The 19,898-nt window shown below is 45.2% G+C and overlaps 2 protein-coding genes and 1 long non-coding RNA gene across 32 annotated transcripts in view; 1 reads left to right on the forward strand and 2 right to left on the reverse strand.

Annotated features, from left to right (window-relative positions):
• LOC102090642 (uncharacterized) overlaps window positions 1–13,084 on the forward strand; it is a 105,034-nt gene extending 91,950 nt beyond the window's left edge. For 26 of the 27 annotated variants that reach the window (XR_010470522.1, XR_010470537.1, XR_010470535.1 and 23 more), the window contains one exon: window positions 1,196–2,379. This is a non-coding gene — a long non-coding RNA (uncharacterized LOC102090642). Of the gene's footprint in view, window positions 1–1,195; window positions 2,380–9,989 lie in introns of those variants that run through there. The other variant, XR_010470512.1, reaches the window with a different exon arrangement.
• Window positions 1,468–4,540, reverse strand: KCNRG (potassium channel regulator). Its single transcript, XM_005501839.3, has 2 exons — window positions 3,963–4,540; window positions 1,468–2,107 (listed from the first exon to the last, which is right to left on the reverse strand). The coding sequence occupies exons 1-2, from the start codon at window positions 4,538–4,540 to the stop codon at window positions 1,855–1,857; spliced, it is 831 nt and encodes a 276-aa protein (XP_005501896.2). The 3' UTR covers window positions 1,468–1,854.
• TRIM13 (tripartite motif containing 13) lies at window positions 2,528–18,239 on the reverse strand. Of its 4 annotated transcripts, XM_021286828.2 has the most exons (3): window positions 18,105–18,239; window positions 17,905–17,991; window positions 2,528–7,410 (listed from the first exon to the last, which is right to left on the reverse strand). In XM_021286828.2, exons 1-3 carry the CDS (start codon window positions 18,138–18,140, stop codon window positions 6,178–6,180), a joined length of 1,356 nt encoding a protein of 451 aa, XP_021142503.2. In that variant the 5' UTR covers window positions 18,141–18,239; the 3' UTR covers window positions 2,528–6,177. The 4 variants fall into 4 exon arrangements, with proteins under 4 accessions (XP_021142503.2, XP_064909223.1, XP_064909213.1 ...); XM_065053151.1 differs by lacking the exons at window positions 17,905–17,991; window positions 18,105–18,239 and adding an exon at window positions 17,874–17,894; XM_065053141.1 differs by lacking the exons at window positions 17,905–17,991; window positions 18,105–18,239 and adding an exon at window positions 11,302–11,434.
• Between the last annotated feature and the right edge of the window lie 1,659 nt (window positions 18,240–19,898).

Raw genomic sequence — 19,898 nt, forward strand, 5'->3', positions numbered from 1 at the left:
GAGTCACCATCCCTGGAGGTGTTTAAAAGATGCATAGATGAGGTTCTCAGAGACATAGTTTAGTGAACCACTTGACAGTGCTAGATTAATGGTTGGACTTGATCTTAAAGGTTTTTTCCAACCAAAATGATTCTACAATGGGCCTTCTGTGACACACCTTCACAGAATCATGGAGCAGCCCAGGCTGGAAGTAACCTCAAAATATCGTCTGGTCCAACCTTTTGTGGAAAAGGGAGCCCATGTGAGATTATCTAGTACCCTGTCCAGTCGTGTCTTGAAAACCTCCAGCAATGGGGACTCCACCACAACCCAGGTTGTTCCAGTGAGGTGTTTCTGTGAAAAATGCTTTGTATCAAGACAAATATTAACATCTTGACACTATTGAGAAAAAAATCCTATTTGAAGTGAAAGCATCCACACTTACATTCCTCAACATTTATTACATAACCTGTAAGCAGGTTAGTGGATGTAGTCCCATAATCGCGTTATTCTCAACCCAGAAAGCCCTAGAACAAACAAGGAGGACCCCATTGTTGCCACTGAACTTCTGAACTTGTGTCAAGCTAAAACGCACCACAGTGGTAGCAAGAGATATCTGATAGTGGCACCAGCACTCTGGGAAGATCCATTTTGTTGAAACTCCCAAGGGCAAGAAGCAGACCCACCACAAGATTCCCACCACTCATCCCCATTTTTAGATGCTGCAAATAAAGTAAGATTTCACCTTTTAAAGCTAATGAAAAGCCAGATCTAATTAGCCAGGAAAGCCCAAATGAGTTCTACTTGGCTGTTTGTAACTTTGGAAAGATGCATCAACAACAAAAGTCAGATTCAAGTAACAAATCTTTGAAGTTATTGCTATCTTCTTTCCTTGCCTTGAAGGGAAGACAAAAGATTGTTAATTTATAAGGCCTTGTTAACTTACCTCTCCTGGTACCTTAGGTAACTTTGGCATCTTTATAAAGCATTGCACAGGATTAACATTCCCAAGACTTTTAAAGCCACTTCTGCCAAGCCTTCCCCCTAAATACGTTTTGCATTTAACAAGTGTTAAGAAATCCTTTGTACTATTTTATTTAAAACTGTGCTAATTCTTCCATCCGAAGGATCATCACATTCTCATTCTTTTTATAGTTAAAGCTCTAAAAATTAACTGATACTTTGTTCACAAAGACCTTTGTCATTGAATTCTCAGCACTGAAGAGCAGCTTTAATGCCTTTGGAGAGGACAGAGGGGTATTCTGCAAGAGACAGTAACACCGTTATGTCACAAACACTGGTGGTGGCTTCACAAAGCCACTTTCTCATGTCTGGAGCCACACAGCGATCTGACGTGGGATGTTTGCACTACACCCCTTTCAGCTGACGGCATCAGTGTGTGTGTATCTTTTGAAAGGAGAAGCAATATTCAATCGTTGAGGTCTGCATTCCTCCTCCAGTCACTTCTCCACACCACTGGGACTACAGTTGTGTCAAGTTTTTATTTCTTCATGTATTATCATGTATTTAAAATCTACTTACAGACTAGCATAGAACATAAAAATTATTTTCTAGAAGGAATGGCTGATTTTTGCGAGTACTGATAAAAATTTTAGCCCCAAAGAAAAACAAAAACCCTTGAAAATGCTGGACTCTGGTCCACAAAACCAGGATAGAATCTCTGACTAAATAAGAGTTGAAGAAGGTGGAGCAGTAACTGGCAAGAAAGCCAGGGTTTTTTTTCTCAATAGTTGAAAACAAAAAGTATTTGTTTGTCACTTCCCTCAGTAGTTGCAGTTTCAAACAACCCAGCAAAAACGGCCACTAGTGCTGCCAAAGCTCTCTTCCACCTTTGAAAGACGAAAGCACAAAGTTTTATTTCCCTTTCTGCACTTGGCTTTTCTTTGCCTGTGCAACCCTGGAGCTCCCCGGGGTTTGGTTCACCGTCACTGTAAGGCACGCTGGCCTCTGCATCCTTTCCAAACTGTAGCATTCGACTTTATCTTCACTGGAGACCATCCTGGTACTTACAAGGTGAAATCCATTTTTGAATAAAGTGTCAAGCAGCAAGCCCAGCACATTAGTACCGTTAATCAGCTTTCTGTCATCAGGCTTTATGGAAACATACCTGAAATAAGAAAAAAGCAGTTACAACACGCTTTAATTATTTCTTAAAGAATGGAATCAGATTATTTTTTTTTTAAACAAACCAGGTCCTTGGAGGATGCAAGTCAGCACAATTGCACAGGTTTACAGCAAACAAGGTTCTGGGGTTTTTTTCCCTCCTTTAAGGACACTTTAACTCTTTCACTTGTTATAAGAACAGTAATTCCCAGCTTGTCCATTTATGCATTAGAGGAAACACCTCTCAGCATCTCAATAAAACCTGCTTAAGAAATAGCTGTGATAAACTCCACCTTGTTTCATTGCGCAGAGGTGAATGGGATGCTCTCCATAGTGCTACAAGTTTTTCAAGAAAGCATAAATGATGGGAGGGACAGAGAAGCCACGTTCAGGCCAACAGCATCACCTGTCATGACACGGGATCTCTCGCTACAAACAGTGACATTTATTGCAAAGTTACCTTGTACAGCAGGTCTTGTGGTAACAAGTATGAAAATCATTTTCACATTGCCTGGAATGATTTTACTTGATATAAAGTACAGTTCAAGAACCTATCCAGACATTTGGAGGAACAGAAGTCAGGTAAAAATACCATTCCAAAATACATAAGCTGACAGGGGTGAAACTGTTCCAGAGTTCACAGAAAGTACACCAAACGTTCAAGGAAAGCACAAAAAGGCGAAAAGAGTCCATGTCACCATAAAGTCAAGAGAAATTCAGCAGGCAACATAATCAAACTCAGCTTGTTCCATTAATCAAGACAAAATTTTTACGAAGTCTGAAGCAAGAAAGGAAGGAATCAGAAATATTTTCCTCACTGTGGAAGATGCAGAAAGTAACCTACTCAACCAATTGTTAGTCCATTAAAATTACCAACACATTATAAAATTAAGGTTTGGCACATAAATGTATGTTACTTCGCAAATGCAAAGTAGCTTTTCTTCTACTTGCTTAACTAAAGAAAGCTAGAAGATAATCTTTATTGATTATTTTTTTTTAAATAATCAAAGGACTGGTGTGCTGATTCATATATTCAGAGAGAATAACTCTTTTGGAAAAATTTCAATGAAATTTCCATAAAATCTCAGTTGTCCTAACAGCCACAGAGGACAAATTAGGTTACATTTTCTTAAACGGTAAGAACAGGTCTCCATACAATAAGGATATCCAGTAAGAAACGTAAGTTATCATTAGAATACGATACTGCTATCACAAAAATCACTGATATACAGTAATCGCAATAAAAACAGAACCTGGCTCTGAATTCAAAGAAAACCCACTGTGTAGCATATAGTTAATAATCTACTCCTTCTCCCTCCCCCCTACTAAAAGGCTCTACAAAAGCTTTCCAGTCCCTCAACTGACATCTTAGTTTTACTGGTGTTTTCAACCCTGGTGAGCCATTCTCTTTGTCCTCTTTTCCATATGAAAGACCATGAGCTAGTGGAGTTTGTAGGTTTCTCCAGTCATTCAGTCCTTATTTACTTCCTTTGCTTAATTTTACTCTGTGTTTTTCAAGTCTTCTGAAGGTCATTGATACCCTGAAATTCTAAAGCCTGGGAGAGCAAGTGAGGAGGAAAAGGCAGAGAAACACCCAACAGGACTCAAAAATGAGCATCGAGAACAGTATTTTAGAAAGCTGAAGAACAGGCAAATCGGTGTAACAGAAGTTAAACTGGATATTCCAGAACTAGAAAAAATATGACATTAAACTAGCAGAAAGAAGGAAACATCTCTCTTTTCTCTCAGCTGTCCGATAGTTTCTTTAGGACAAGCTTTGCTAGCATGTAGCATGTACTCCATGAACTGGAAGTCATTAAGACATTTCCATAATGAGAAGTCACACTCGAGGAGGGTACCTGGCCACAAACTGGTCACCAGCAGAGCAGTCAGTACCACACTGAAAAAACATGTCGTGATGAGAAGGTCTTTCCAAAGGAAGCGGAACAAGTGGTTTCTGAGAAGAAAAAGGGCTGTTCCAGCTCTGTCCTGACTGCTGCCCTGTAAACACAGTGATCTGGTCAGCTAGCGTCTCAACAGTGGTGCTGCAAGAGCCAAAGATCCGGAAAAAGGCCTGCATCTCTTGGAGAGAAAAACGCACTTCCAAGATCTCCGGCCTCGGCCTCAGCAAGTGTTCCTGGCTCAGGACGTCAGCCAGAAGGTAGAGCCCATAGAATTCGGCTTCTCTCTGCAGCCTCTGGTAGTCTGAGAAATTAGTAGGTAAGGAGACCTGGAGAGTCCTCAAGAAGTCCATGATGTAACTAAACAAAGTTCCATCTCTGTCCACAAAAAACTCTCCATTCACCAGTTTGAATTCCTGGTCATCATGATCCAACATCCGTGCCAGCCTGGACTCTGGGAACTGCTGCAAGGTGGAAGCCCGGGTTACAAATCTCACACCTCCCACGCTCAGAACGACCACCTCTCGATTACTCATCGTTATCTTGGCCACTCAAGAATTTTAACTCTCTGATCTACATGTTTGTGACTTGATCTCGCCTGATCGGCAAGGCACCTGCAGCTGCAAGAACCATTCAGTGCTTTTAGCAAGTGTTTGGAGTGAGGTGTGGAGCAGCAACAGGACTCCCAGGCAACAAAGATGTAAATATCATGTACAATAGTTTTGTTTGCAGGGTTTGGTTGCTTGGAAACTTTGATTCTTGGAATTTAATGTTTTATTTTCCAAACAAACAGCTTGCAAGGACTACTGCAAGACACTGAACTGACCATCACAACTTACTAAGCCTTAAGAGAGGCCAAGGAACATCCTCAAAGTATGGCACCCATTACATTTGTTTCCCAGAAATGTCAACTAAATGTTTTCATTCAATATATTGCTGTTCATAGGGCCACTGCAAACAGAGGTCCCATGTGCTTCAAGCAATATATTTCAGTATCATGTGCTCTTAAAGAAGGGCACTTGAGAGAACTCAAGCTTACAGTTCACTTTAAATCACCGTTATCCTATCGCTAAGTCAGAAAATTCAATTCACTCCTCAAACAAGGTACATGAAAATACAGTAACAGTAGAAGAGCCTATATATATCCCAATCCTATAGAGCATTTCCAAACACCAACAGCGCCCATACTCCTGTCACATTACACACTCTGTTCCAAGGAATCACCACATCTTTCTCCCCAGCTCTTGGAATTGCAATGTGGAGAGACAGAGCAAAAGGAGAGAACCTGCTCCACTTGCCAGCTTTGCAGGGTTGGAGCATCAGCTGCCGTCCTGGGGCTGACCCCCACCTGCCTTTCACCCCGCTCAACTGGTGACATTAAGGCCCCTTTTTAAGAACCTGTGGCTTCAGAGAAACATGGATCTAACAAGACAGCTCAAATACTCTAACAATTTGATGCTGGAAAAGTAAACTGCAAAGTAGGTACTATCTTGCAGCTTGTTCTTCTCTGACCAACCTCAACTGATTTTTCTTTACCCCTAGAATTTATGCTTGCCCTGAAGTTGTATTTTTGTATAGAACATGTAAACAATAACCAATACCTACAGTAATCTGGATGCACAGGATAATTGTGACGATTGGTTATACAAAAAAATACATATATCTATTTCAAGTGAGGAGTAACATCCTCAGATAGAAAGCAGTTCCAGAACACGCACGATGCGCTCTGTATTTTGCAGTGGAAGGGCAGTGCTAACCAAGCCTCTCAGTACAGCACTCTTCTCAGTCACAACTGTTCTTCCTGTTTACAAACCACTTCCCAGTTAGAAAAAAGCCTTTTTAACTATGACCTCTCAGGAAGTGACACTTCTTATCTTACTCTACAATTACATTAAACTAATGACACAGTTTGGCCTTGTATTTTGGTAAGAAAAATGATTTACAGTGAATAATATTCCCATAATCACCACTGAAAGAAGCATCTAGAACCAGTGTGTTTTTCAAAGTTCTGCTTCACCTTCCAATTTACCAGTGCTCACACTACAAGAACAATATGAATGTTTTGGAAACATTTTGAATCTTCGAATGTTTTCACTGAAAGGCTTAAAACAAATTAATTTTACAAAGTTCTGTGTTTTCTTCACCAGATCTCTGTCACGTTTCAGTAAGGACTTCACAACAGTTTATATTTGCACACAAACTGTGCGACATTATCCAGTACAACCAACGTATAGTTTTTACACTTTTCTCTTAGAAGTGAAGCTCCATCTGTCATCTGTTCCCAGTAGAAGACTGCATGATCTGCGATCTCCACTGTATCTGCCAAATAGGACAAGCTAATTGTAAAGAATTGAGATTTCCAGCACTGGAGATTGTCAACGACTGACTCCACAAAGGACATTCTGGTGACAGCAAGAATAAGCAAGCAAACAAGAGAGGTCAATATAAATCTGCGTGAAAAGACTGAGGGAATCTTGAATTTAAGAGTGTTGTTTTCCTGAGGCAAGGAAAGTTTGTCCACATCAACTAGTTTTATTCCATTCCACTGGCTGGTATCAAAGCTCTTGATTGTAGGGCTGATGTCCACACTGGAACATGGTAAAGGGGTTTCTTTGAGCACTTTGATTTTTTCCCTGAACTCCTGCATCTGTTGCAGAAATATGATGGGCTCAGACACGTCTTTGAAGGCCTCTGCGATGTTAAAAGCCATCCGTTGCTCTTGCAGAATTGTGTTCAGTTTATTGATTTCCGGATCGTAGGCCTGCATCACTGCAAGCTTCATGGTCTCAAAGTCAGAGAGAATCTCATTTCGTTTCTGCTCCAGCGTGTGCTGCAGCTTCTCAAAGAACTCCTTCACTTTGTCAGAATCCTTGGTCAGCATCTGCAGAGCTTTCCTCTTACTGGTTTCTAAGGTATCCAGCCGCGAGAGGGCATCTCCACAACGCCAGGTTTCAAAGCCCTGAAACAGGGTTTCAAAAGCCCGCTTCTCCTGGGAATATGCATCTTCAATAGAACAGAACACATGCTTCGTGTGGTCACCACGGGTGGCACAAACCCCACAAATGAGCTGCATGTCTGTCCGGCAAAAAATGTTAAGGGGTTGCCCGCTGTGCACTTTGCACACAGGCATTTTCGGAGTTACTTTGATTTTGTTATACTTCTCCACGATACCTTTCAGGGAGTAGTTGACTTGCAAGCTGTTGACTCCAGTAACGGGAGTTTCTTTCCTGCATGTGGGACATTTGAAAGGGGAGGGCCTCCAAAGCACATTCCGCACATTTCCTTCAAGAATTCCTTCCAGACACTTTCTGCAGAAGTTGTGTGAACAAGGCAGGACACGAGGATCATCAAAAAGGCTACAGCAAATGGGACAGGTGAGATCTTCCTCTAGGAGCTCCATCATGTCCTAGAAAAGAGAAAAAAGATAGTAACGGAACTTATTTATTTCTCCTCAAAGGAAACCATGCAAAAACTTATCTCCATCTGAGGCACGGCTCAGTGAGAAAAGGATCCACTTTTTTCTCCCATATCCTTAAGACAGAGACTCTGCTGGGTTCTTGCAGCCAGTCCAGTTAGCTGTGGTATCTGGCCAGCAGACGGCAGGCACAAGAACAGCTCCCAGTCCAGGCAGAACCATTTCTGGAGTCTCAACTAAAAACGCCAGAAAATAAGGCTTGCCAAACCCAGCAAGGACTCTGAATGAAAATAACTCGTGTACTCATAACAAGAGTTCAAGACTTGAATCTTTCCTCACTGATGCAATACCCAGAAACTGGATTTTCACAAAAGATACCCAGCCGGTAAGCCTTGCTAAGATTTGATTACTCTCTGCTTGCTCAGCTCCTCCGAAGCTTACAGTTTCAAACCTCATGCACTGCTACTGGAAGAAGGTAATATTAAAGGTGACTGGAAAAGACCAGCTTCAGAATTTCTTCAGCCACGGAATATGTGGTGTGGCCCTTTGCTCTACCTGCAAAGACAAAGGGGCGTCACCACTCACTTAAAAAGTTAGCTTTTCTCCCACTCCTGCAATATTTTAAAATAACCAAGCAAATATGTTATCACTGAGCTACTCAGCACAAAGTTCAAATACTTCAAAGAACGACTGCCCAGAATCCTTGATAATTCATCATGAAACAAAACTGCTAACCATTTTTACTCATCCACAATCTCCATTCCCAGTTCCACTGTCACAGCGTTCATGCCTCAGCAAGTTCTTTTTGTGGACGGGACCTACAGGAAGAGGATTTCTCTTGTGCTCCCTTGTACCGTAAAGTCTCAGTGAAGGGACCCAGCCCACTACTCTCCCAGTGCCTCTAATCAAAGCCAAGTGCTCAGATGCAGACACCTTATAATTTACGGCATGCTCTAAGAAAAATAATAGCTGCTAATAGAGATCAAAATGGATGATGTTTTTTATTCGCCAAAACCCTCAAACACTTAGTTTTGAGCTATAATTAGAAAGATGCTTCCTTTGTATAAACTCATTCCATATTATACAATATGTATTCATACATATATGTAATAAAATTCAACATGTACCACACAAAAAAAAAGCATCAAAGTAGCCCTGCAACAGTAAGGCACATGAATGAGCTCTTTTAATTAGTTTTGATGTTATTTCTAAGGTTACTGTCCCCTCAGATATAAAGTGGCCAACATGAGAGCCAAAAGAGCTGCAAGGGAACATCTATGCTGTACAGGACAAGAAGAGCAATAAAAGAAATACGGAAGCAAAGACAACTACAGGGAAGAAAGGCAAGGTCAATTCTGAGTTTCCTTCACAAGAGGACAGATACAGTCCTAGCAAGACTTTGCAGTAAAAGAGCCATTCTTGAGAGGTACAAGCAAACCTCCCGTGCTTCACCAGTGATGAGGAGGACGGGTACTCCCCCTGCTTGTTTGGTTAAGGGGAGTTTGAAAAAGTTGCCAGCTTCTCTACTCATCCTCAGGACTAAGACCATCAGGCAGAAGGAGCCGCCGGTACAGCCAGGGATGGAGACCCAGAGAAACACTCCAATGACTCCATTCACCGCCAAAGGTCTCCCATGAGACCGCAGATCCCATTCAGAAGCTTCATTTTCTGTAATAAATTAATTTTGAAGTGCCTCTCAGTGCTAGAACAACCAAGGTTTGTCTTCCACCCTCTTGCAACTGCTAAAAAGAATGGGATGACGGGATGAGGATAATTTTGCCCCCATACTCTTGAGTCTTCCTGCTTATCTCTCTCTTTCCAACTTGTACTCACAGCTTTTAGCCGTGGTACTAGCACAAAGATCAGTTTTGCGCACATATTAGGAGGACAACAACTACAAAACTAAAATGACAGCTCTCCATCTCCAGTAAATGGAAATTCACAATGTGGAAAATATTTGCTCTGGTCCGTCTCCTTTACCAGGGGAGATTTTACTTTTTAGCTAGGGACCTGGAAAAGCAGCTTTGCATGCCTGACAGCGAGTGCTGCAAACCACTGCAGAAAATGCTTACTACAACATGTTCCATCAAAACGGCAGGGCAAACACTGAAGACTTTCATGCTCCTAAAAATATAAAAAACATATACAAAAAGGTTTTGCGATCCAAATAAAACTGTCCCGGTGCATTCCAACCCCACTTATCCAAGTAAATAATTATGCTTTATAAATATAACTGAATTTCAAAACCATTGTATAACATAATTAAAACTTCGGATTAAAAACAAACAACCAAAAAAAACCAAGAACAACAACAACAAAAAACCAGACAGGTCTACGAGTTTCCCCCCCCCCCTTACAATACCACCAGTAACATCAAACCACAATGTTGAAAACTTGGATGACTGGTTGGGACAGCTGAATTTCTTTCTTCTTTAGGACATTAATTTCAGAGAGTAAGTTGCCTGTGGATTGAAACATCCCTTTGTATTAGCAACCTGGTATTTGTGTGCTGAACTACAGGAACATTTTCATTTCTCACTGGGAATTTTTCTGTGTAACTTCTGATTCAGGTTTGGATGTCCCTGGAATTCCCCATTCTGAGCACATGGGCCAAAAGGCACAGTGGTTTCTTCCTTCAGCTGAGCTACGCAGACTCTCCAGGTACAAACCCAGCATATGTCACCCATCAGAAAGAACAACTTGCACAGTTTTATCATTATTAAGAAGAATGGCAAACCAAATCAAACCGTAAATGCAAGAACAACCATAGTAGCTTCTTCCCATGCTCCAGAGAGAAATTCATCCAGCACTGAAGTTGGGTTTATCAGCCAGCAGCAGGCTGAAAGCAAAACCAAAATTTCACCAAACTTCAAACAAAACAAAAAGATAGCTCTTCAATTGCAAGTGTCCTGCAACGGTATCCAAGTATTCCAAACAAAACCTGACGGACTCCGGCTGCGTTTCCACAAGCAGCTGAGCTAGTCAGGAGAGGGCTCGCTTCCCTTTCCTTTGCAAAGGCCTTGGTCCTTGACAGGACCTCCTGTGCGCCATCCTACCAGCCTTCTGTCAGACTGGCGGCCAGAATCAGCTGTAAAAGAGCCTGGCGCAGGCAAGGCGGAAGGGAGACGTGAGCTCCTCCTGCCAGCAGCAACGATCTTCACTCCACTCACCCCACCGAGAGGAACCGCAGCCTAACAGGGGTCAGTGCAGACATTTTAACAGTGAACGATTGACCTCCAGGGGCACCAGGTATCCAGGCGGCCAAAAAGAGCTAAGGGAAGTGGCCATGCTTTCAACGTGTTATTTCATGACTAAAGTTTTTTCTTCCAGGGGCACCAGGTAGATCGAACACGTTCAGAAAGCGCTTGAGAAATAAATAAGCAATTCTGACCCAGTGCATTCACAGCCCCGAGAAAGCCGGTTCGTCCACGGCGTTTTACCATCTGCCAAGAGCAGGACACAGGGCCAGCGCCAACACACGCTCCTCGCTCACCTCTCGGTCCCTCTGCCCGGGCCGGAGCTCCTCGCACCTTCTGGTCACAACCCCCTTCCATCCAGGGACGGATCCCCGGCAACCGATCGCACTCCTGCCAGGCCCGGCCGCGCTCCCCAGCCGCCGGCCACCGCCTCCCCGGCGGTCACAGGCACCGCCGCTCGGGAGAGGGCGGCCCTCAGCGTCCCCCTGAGCCCCGTAAACAGCGAGCGGGCAACGGGGCCCATGCGGGCGGAGGGCTGAGAGAGAAGCCGACGGCCGCACAATGCCGCGGCCTGCGCTCTCCCAGCCGGGCCTGCCCCTCCCGCCGCCACCGCCCCCGGCCGGCCCGCGCCGCCGCCGGCCCGCGCCGCCGCCGGCCCGCGCCGCCGCCGGCCCCCGCTACTCACCATGGCGGGCCGGGGCTTGCGGAGCGGCCGGGGGAAGCGGCGGGAACGGGCCGCTTCGGCCGCCCACACCGCGCGGAGCCGCGGCCGACCCCAGCCACCGCCCCGCTCCGGGCCCGAGGCCGCCGCTCCCGCCCCCCGCCGCCCAGGCCCGGGCCGGCCCGGCGCCCCGCTCTCACCTCGGCCGGCCGCGGCGGCGCGGTCAGCGGCAGCGAGCGATGCCGGAGGCCGCCATCCGCCGGTCGCCCCGCCGCACGCCCCTCCTTGCCGCGCCCCGCCGCTGCCGCTCGACCCCGGAGGGGTGGGCAAGGGCCCGGGCCCGGCCCGCAGGAGCGACCGGCCGGGAGCTGCTGCCCGTCGGCCCGGAACGGGTGCGCCCACCCACCTTGGCCGATCCGGCCCCCGAGGCTGCCCGGGAGAGGAGCGGGCGGTCTGGCGGGCAGGCGGCGGGTGCTGCTTGTCTAAGCCAGCGGCCGAGGTGCGCAGCCCAAAGCAACGGTTGCCTGTTCCTCCACCGAGATATTTACGGGCTTCTGTTATTTATTAACTCTGCTAAATTAGACTTTGGATTGCAGCTCGCAGGTGTGTGCTTCACAGTTTAACCAGGGTGGCAACCCCGCCGAGCATCCATCTTCCACCTCCTGAACGCTCTTAATAAAAAAATAATATTGTTTTAGCCAGATGTCCTTATGTGCATTGTAAAAGGATGGAGGTACATTCATTTTAACACACTAGCTGTACCATTTCCTACTGGGGACTCTGCTGGAGAATAACATGGCCTGTCAAACCTGCACAGCTCTCCTGCAATCACCCGACTAGTCCCGGGGAGACGAGCAGGAGGGATCCCGCATCTGCCTGGGAGGACTCTTGTTACAGGACTGTGGAACTGCAGCTGGAAGCGCCGAGACTGCAGAGAGCCTTTATGATTTTTATCTTTTCTGCAGTCCTTCTGTTAGTTCTCAGTCGACATGTCTTGCAACAAAGCCAACTGAACTTACTTTCGAGTTAGGCTCTGTGAAACACCACATCAAGAGCTGTTCCAAAACACGCGTGTACCCTGCATCCCGCATCCCTGTCACTGCTCTGCTCTTCAGTCACCCGCTGCAGTCACGTCACTCATTGGCACAGAGGAGACTACTCACGTTCAGGACACCCACACAAGTAACAGCACAGGCCAGACCGCATTTCTATCAAATGAAGCTCCCTCACACATCTGACATCTTTTTTTCCAATCGTTTAGGAATCTGGATTTTAAAAGCTGTTCAACAACACGCCAAGGCTGTGGTTCCCCAGTTTACTGCAGCCAGAAGAGGAAGAGCTCTCCTCTTCCTCGCCTTCACTGCTCCTGTCTCCATCCGAGCTGTCCTGCCTGCTCAGCTGGACTCAATGGGAACAGTTTGATCAAGGACAAGTATTCTCAAAAATACCCTTCCAAGGGCTCACACACTTGGGCATTTCATCCACTGTCTACTGGAGAAAGGTCCCAGAAGACAGAGTTGCTGCACAAAAGCAACCAAGACCTTGAGGTGCACTACAGTGGCCTGCTTATTTCTTCTTAATTGTCCGGCATCTTCTTTACAATTAAAAATAAGTAATTCCAGATAGTGTCTGAAAACTGACAGCATAAATCATTCCTCAGCTACCCAAATTGCCTTCAAGTGCTATCCCAATGCTTGCACCTTTATGTTTTCCAAGTACCTGTTACTTTTCCAACAGCCTTTTTTATACTAAGAATTTCCCAGTTCTACTAATCTCTTTAATTTTGTTGTTAAAGATATTAACAACATCATGGCATTTTTGATTCCTCACTCACTGTAAGTTCATATATTTTTGGTATAACTTGTTATCTGATATATTTTTAGAGTACCTTTTATTCCTCACTAATTCTTTTGGCTGGTCCTGCTCCATCGTCTTAGAAAAGAAGGAGCTGTATGGGCATGAGTGGATGCCTTCCCACCTGGGATATCCCCTCTTCATTAGGACTATCTCAAGTTCACAGTATCACAGTATCACAGTATGTTTGGGATTGGAAGGGACCTCAAAAGATCATCTAGTCCAATCCCCCTGCTGGAGCAGGAACGCCTAAGTGAGGTCGCACAGGAACATGTCCAGGCGGGTTTTGAATGTCTCCAGAGAAGGAGACTCCACAACCTCCCTGGGCAGCCTGTTCCAGTGCTCTGTCACTCTTACTGAGAAGAAGTTTTTTCTCAAATTTAAGTGGAACCTCTTGTGTTCCAGCTTGATCCCATTACCCCTTGTCCTATCATTGTTGGCCACCGAGAAGAGCCTGGCTCCATCCTCATGGCACTCACCCTTTATATATTTATAAACATTAATGAGGTCCCCCCTTAGTCTCCTCTTCTCCAAACTAAAGAGACTCAGCTCCCTCAGCCTTTCTTCATAAGGGAGGTGCTCCACTCCCTTAATCATCTTCGTTGCCCTGCGCTGGACTTTCTTCAGCAGTTCCCTGTCCTTCTGGAACTGAGGGGCCCAGAACTGGACACAATATTCCAGTTGTGTGTGTCCCTCCTTTCCTGGATTTTCTTCTGCCAAAGATGAAAACTTAAACTTCTGGGCAAACACAGCACGGGATTTCTGTGCTTGGTGCATAGAGACAGTGCCCAGCCAGCACCGTACCTATGTGTACCATGGCTGTCCTGAGCAAGATCAAATACAATTTGGGAATTTTACTGCTTCTATCTGACCAATAGAGTTGCACACAAACTGTTTTGCACACATATGCGAGTCCATCTTTCTATACTCTTTGCAAATGTTTTGTTGTTTGTAGATTTTTTCAATAGCAGTTTGTTTATGAGCTTGCATTCCCACACCTGAAAGCAGAGCGTCTTCCCGAAGCAGCATCAGAGGCCATTCACTGAAGTCTCAGAGAAAAGATCTGGCTAATGGAAAAGAACATGAGTAGATCTGTGGCAATTTTCCCTATTTAATAAGGAACAAACCCAAGGGAAATCAAGGCTCAAAGGAGAGGTCCAGCTTGAAGGGAAGCGTTAGGATAACTGTCACTTACCCATGGGAGGGTTGAAAATACAGGGGTAGGAGATTAGAAGGAATTATAAAATAGTGGCAATTTCCAGCTTTTCAAGACAAACACCGTGTTTGTTGTAAGACAAAGGGATAGCACCTGTTGTCATCTTTAAACTACAGAGAGGACACGGATAGTGGGTCTTCTACTAAACGTTATGACAGGAGATTTCCAAGACCGAAGCCGAATGCTGTGGCTCAGTCAGCGACCTCAGAGCTGCCTGCTACCGCCCTCCCCGCCTGCACCAGCTCTGCCTGCCGCAGCAGATGCTTTGCTGAGCTGATTCCACCCTCTAAGCCAGCAGAACGCTATTCTCTTCTCTTCGCCTGGGTTAGTTTTCTGCTGACTCAATGAGCTAAACCAGCCCAGTGCAAGATTAGACAATCATCAGGTCTAATATCAGAGTGAGGAAAAGAGGAACAAGATTTTCCCCTTTCTGTGGAAGAAAGCCATTGAAGTGACTCAAGCTGTAATAGGTAATTTTACCCTGAGCCAGATTCTCTGGGGGTTAAGCCAAGCTGAGACTGTGCTACTGGTAAAAGAGATCATTCCATCCTTTTCCCTTCCCTTAGCCATGCTTTCCTGATGCCTTCTCTCCGCTGGCTCTGACATTCATGTAGCCACATGTTAGGCTAGATCCACTTGCCAACAGAGCTGAAAGCTAATGCAGTTTAAAAAATAAAAAAAATAAAAAAAAAAAGTTTTCAGCAGGACCAATTTTGGCAGCCAGCTGATCCCACAGCCAAACAAACACCCGTGCCAAGAGGAACCAGCGAGAAGGCCTGTTTTGGTGGCAGCCGGTACACACGTCAGCATAAACCAGAAGTGCCCTCACAGACCATAATTTCACAAACGCTTGCAGCCAGCTATTGCCGGCACTGCTGCCAAGACTAACACAGCCTTGCCCTTCGGCCACACCAGCTGCTCATTCTGGGCCCCAGGCACCCCCTGTGCTGTGCGGGGGAAGATGTCTAGCACAAAACTGATCGATAAATGTAGCTGGAGTTAAAAACGGCTTCCCCCCACCCCCAGGTTTGTATTCCCCATCAGTTCTCTGAAGCCAGGCTAACAAAGACCTGTCAGATTGTAATTGTCTCCTAAGGTGAAACACCAAGGAAAAGAGGTGAGTTCAGGGTGTTTTCCAGTCTTATCCTTGGTGGCGAGCCTGCCTGGTACGTCCCACTGAAGGAGGTTAAGGCTGCACGTCCTGTTGCAGAGGTGTCAGCGCACACAGAGTGCAAGTCTGGCATCAGGACAGTGGCTTATTGAAGCACGCTGCTTCACTCAGCTGTGCTGGTGTGAGCATCCCCTCAGATGGAGACAGACAATCTGACATGCACGAGGTAGTTGCTGTGGGGACCTAAATATGGAAATAAACCTGCAAGAGCTTTGATGCCGATAGCAGCTTGGTAAGAAGATGCTGTATGATAACACAAATAAACTATTCAAAACAGCTCCATGTGTCAAACACCTTCCTCATGTATAAATGTTCCACAACTATATCATATCTGACTACATTTCTTTTCAACAGATACATCTGGACTGTATTAACACTCCAAAGGAGGGATCAGAGAAAGCAGTTCCTTCTAATTGTTCCATAAAAGCTACTTTTAATGTGCATTGTAGAAATACCAGGCACAAAAAATCCATGAAGGATCATCAGGGACTGAAATGATCAACTGCTGTTTTGAGGTCTGAATTTCGGACGCTGCCTTGATACCTGCCGCGTCTCCAATGACTCTTTTACCAGTTCTGAAAAGCTCTGCAGCTTTACATACAGAACTTTGACCCACACGGTTATCTAATACTCATCACTTTGCCAGATTTTCCTGCAAGTTGGGGGGGGAGATCGATGATGAATTCTGTTATCTCCTTAGCGTAATCCTATTTATTTGCAAAGAATGTACAGCCACGTCCCATTTCCTTGCACGCAGGGGAAGAAAATGGGAGGGAGCGCTGCGCGGAAGTCCAAGTTTGCTGCTCCAGCCAGGATGCCTGCCCAGAAGAAGCTGTCCCTTGGCTTTTTCTCAGGGCCATGCACCGTTGCTTCTCCCACTGTCTGCTGGCTCTCGCGAGGTGTTTCCGGCCCCGGACACGCACAGGCAAACACAGCTGCAACCAATCTGGGCTCTCGCTGCCGCGTTCGCAAGCAGTCCCTGGAGAAACCTCTCCGACTTTCCCCAAATTAGTGCTTGCTCATAAGAGTTAGCTCATCTCAGCGCTTGGCTACGTAGCCCTGTGCCGTGGGCAGCGGTTTCTAGTTTTTAGCTGTCTTACGCCATGAAAGAATTTAATTGCTCCTTCCTGAAGGAAGCGTGGCCAGCCTGCCTGTCAGTTTTAATGAGGTTTGTGATTGCCTGTGGATCAAAGCTCTGCTCTGATGGGTTTTGCTTATATTGCATAAAGAGAAAAGGAAAAGTGACCTCCAAAGCAAATAGAACAACAAGGAACAAAATTAATTTTCATATACAATTTCTTCTATGACTTGGCAACTGTCAGATTGACTGTATAAAACAGAAGACTTCCTACAGAACATTAATCCTCACAAGAACACATTATAATGAAGATTTCAAAAGTACAAGCACAACCTGTTTTTCATCTGAGACCTTGTCTGTATCATCTTCCAAACCACAGGTCTGACCCTGGGAGTGGAAGGACTGCTTTCAGTAAACAAACCTTGATTTTCCAGTCCTGCACCATCATTGACTTCTGTGCTAGATGCGCGGAGACGTTACTAAATCTATTCCAGCATATTTAATAACTACCTTTTTCCATTGGTTTTCACAGGTGTAAATGCCTTCATAAAGCTGCTGGCAGCAGAGAAGCAAGTCCCAATGGTTTTAACCAGCAGGGTGAAGAGGAATTATTTTTCTGAGAATTGATTAGTTGTGTTTTATTACATGCTGTAACAACAGGAGAGAGTTCCCCTTTCTCTCGCAAATCTGGCAGTATCAGGGAACCTTTCTGAAACACACTCATCTGCAGCCAGTAGAGAGCTTTGCAGGTCTAATGAGAGACAGTTGTATTTTGTAAATGAAGCTCTGAGCTAGAGAACGAAACACGTCAAGAACACATCATGTTATTTTGGCAGGACCTCCAAATACACCTGCATTTGTGAAAGGGATGGGACCGGTAATTTTCCTGTTCTTCTAACATGGTTCCCTAACAAAATGTCTCTGGTGCTACTGTTCAAGGAAATAAAGTGAAAACCCTGTGCGTAACAAACATGTTTAGGCATGCTGAGCATAATTTTGCTTCCAGTGTGGGAGGGTCCTAAATACTTGGCCTCCCCAGTGAAAAAAATGCACATTCGGGGAAGGCAGAAGCTGAATTAACCCCTCATTACCAAGCAGAGTTATACTTGTAAACACTGGAGCCCAGATCTTCATTTCCTTGGGGCAGTTCCTTGTGCACTGCAAAAATCTCTGGTGTTCCAATATGCTCTAAAGAGTCTGACAAGCACATTTACAAATACAGCGCTATCCTGCTGGAATTGCTCCCCTCACCCTCCGAGAAAGGCATATGAACAAACCATGTGTCTCACCAGCTGACTTCTAACTTACTTCCACCAGACCAGCGTTGTTAGCCGCTTGATTTTGTCCAGCACCAGAGCCTTCACTCAGGGCATGCAGACATCTTTGCCACGGCTCCTGCAAAACGCACGGTGACACCGAGCTGTGACCAGCCGCTGTCGCGGTGCTCAGCACCCGGGCTGCGCGCCTGAGGGAGATGGGACAGGCGCAGGGGTGGGAGCTGCACTCACCTGGTTCCCCCGAGGCTTCCTGCCCGCGGAGCACATCGGCACTGGAGTCAACGTGCTCCAAAGCAGCACCGGCAACTTTTCCAAGCTGTGCTGTGCGCTTTGCCCCACACGTGCTGCAGTCTGCTGGCCCGTAAAACCAGCCTCTCGAGTTAAGGAAGCCGTGGAGCAGGAAATGGGCCCGAAGGCACAGGCTCCCCACAGCCCCAGCCCCGTGAGCCCAACTGATTTGGCAGCACTGACTTCACATGGCAAGATGTGTTTGTATTCCCAGTGCTCATTTGGGGAAAGAAAGGACTTGCTGCTTTCGGCACAGAGGAAAAAAAAATGGGACAAGGAGTCACTCGGAGGTTGAGTCTCTTCCTAAGGTCTTTTTGGTTTTGCTTTTTAACTATATTAACATTTGTCGTTTACTGTAACAAACCCACAGTGTGTGACAGACAATAAAAATCCCACAGTGACTTAAATGGGACTAATTATGTGAACAACAAGCTACCAATGAGAATCGTGATGCCCTCCATATGAAATAAATAAACATCAGTTTCCACCTAATATTTACTTCTTAGAATTTCAAGACTAATCCCATTTGGCATATTTTAAGGAAGTGAGCTCTTGACCCCAAATGTTTATGGGCTGTAACAGTAAATCTAATAAAAGAACGGAAGCATATTTTAAAGCTGCTCTTAAAATCAGATTGGTTTTAGGCACAGTTTTGAGAAAGACAGCGTTTCACCTCATGTTTCAAGTAAAGGGGTAAGTGTGACTGATCCAGCCCATCCAGACCAATGAGATATTTCTTGCTATGAAGACTTCTTTTAACAAGGGTTTTTGAATATCTGCTTAACCCCCTACATCTCCCAAGACAGATAACGTTGTACCATATGGGTTACCTTAGTTGCATCATATTATACACTGTAATAAAATGTTAATGGAGCTTTATAGGTGAACTGCCACAAAATAAGACACCAGCAGAAAATCATGTGAAACAACAATTTCATCCCAAATTGGTTTGGAGGTAAATAAGCCTTTAAATATTTCAGTTATCTGATGCCTGCAGAACATTCTAGATCAGCAGTTCATGGCACAACATTTATTGGATGTTTTTCTGTAGATAAATAAAAATGTAAAGTAGGCACAGGTGGGGTTCTACGGCCATGTTATCACTATTTATTATATTTATTGGAACCTGTTTTGTAGCCCCTGTTCTGTATGCTGCTTGCTGTAGGGACTGCTCCAGGGCTTTTGCTAAAGAAACGCTTGTGTAACCCAAAGACCATAAGTCAAGCTGCAGCTTTTCAAGTTACATGACTGCCATGGAAGCACCCCAAAACGACTCCAAGCAAATGTAAGCTTAAACCAACTTTAATTCGGAACCGAAACCGAATGACAGAAACCAATGCAAGCAGGGGGGTTATCCAAAAATCAATCAGTACTCCAGCAACACTTAACAAACTGCAGGTTCAATATACCAGTTAGGAAAATTATTACCATACAGTCACACAAGGATGATGATCCACAGCATGCACACACTCATAAAAAGAAGAGACCTCTCTCATTCAAGGGTACTTGCCCAGGGTGGGCAAGGGCTCACTCAAGGATATATCCAGAATAAAATAATCACTCATCAAAGAGAAGGCAAGGGCTCTCAGTCACGGGAAGTCTCCTTAGATGGCATCGGGCAGGGCTCTGTTCACAGACCCACTGCTCCACGACGACCACCCAAAGGGGGTCTTCAGCATGGGCCCCGCATTATAGCCGGGTCGGATTCGGCTGTAGGCATAGAAGCACTGAAAGGCC

Source organism: Columba livia, chromosome 1, assembly GCF_036013475.1.
Source record: "Columba livia isolate bColLiv1 breed racing homer chromosome 1, bColLiv1.pat.W.v2, whole genome shotgun sequence".
NCBI classification, from domain to species: domain Eukaryota; kingdom Metazoa; phylum Chordata; class Aves; order Columbiformes; family Columbidae; genus Columba; species Columba livia.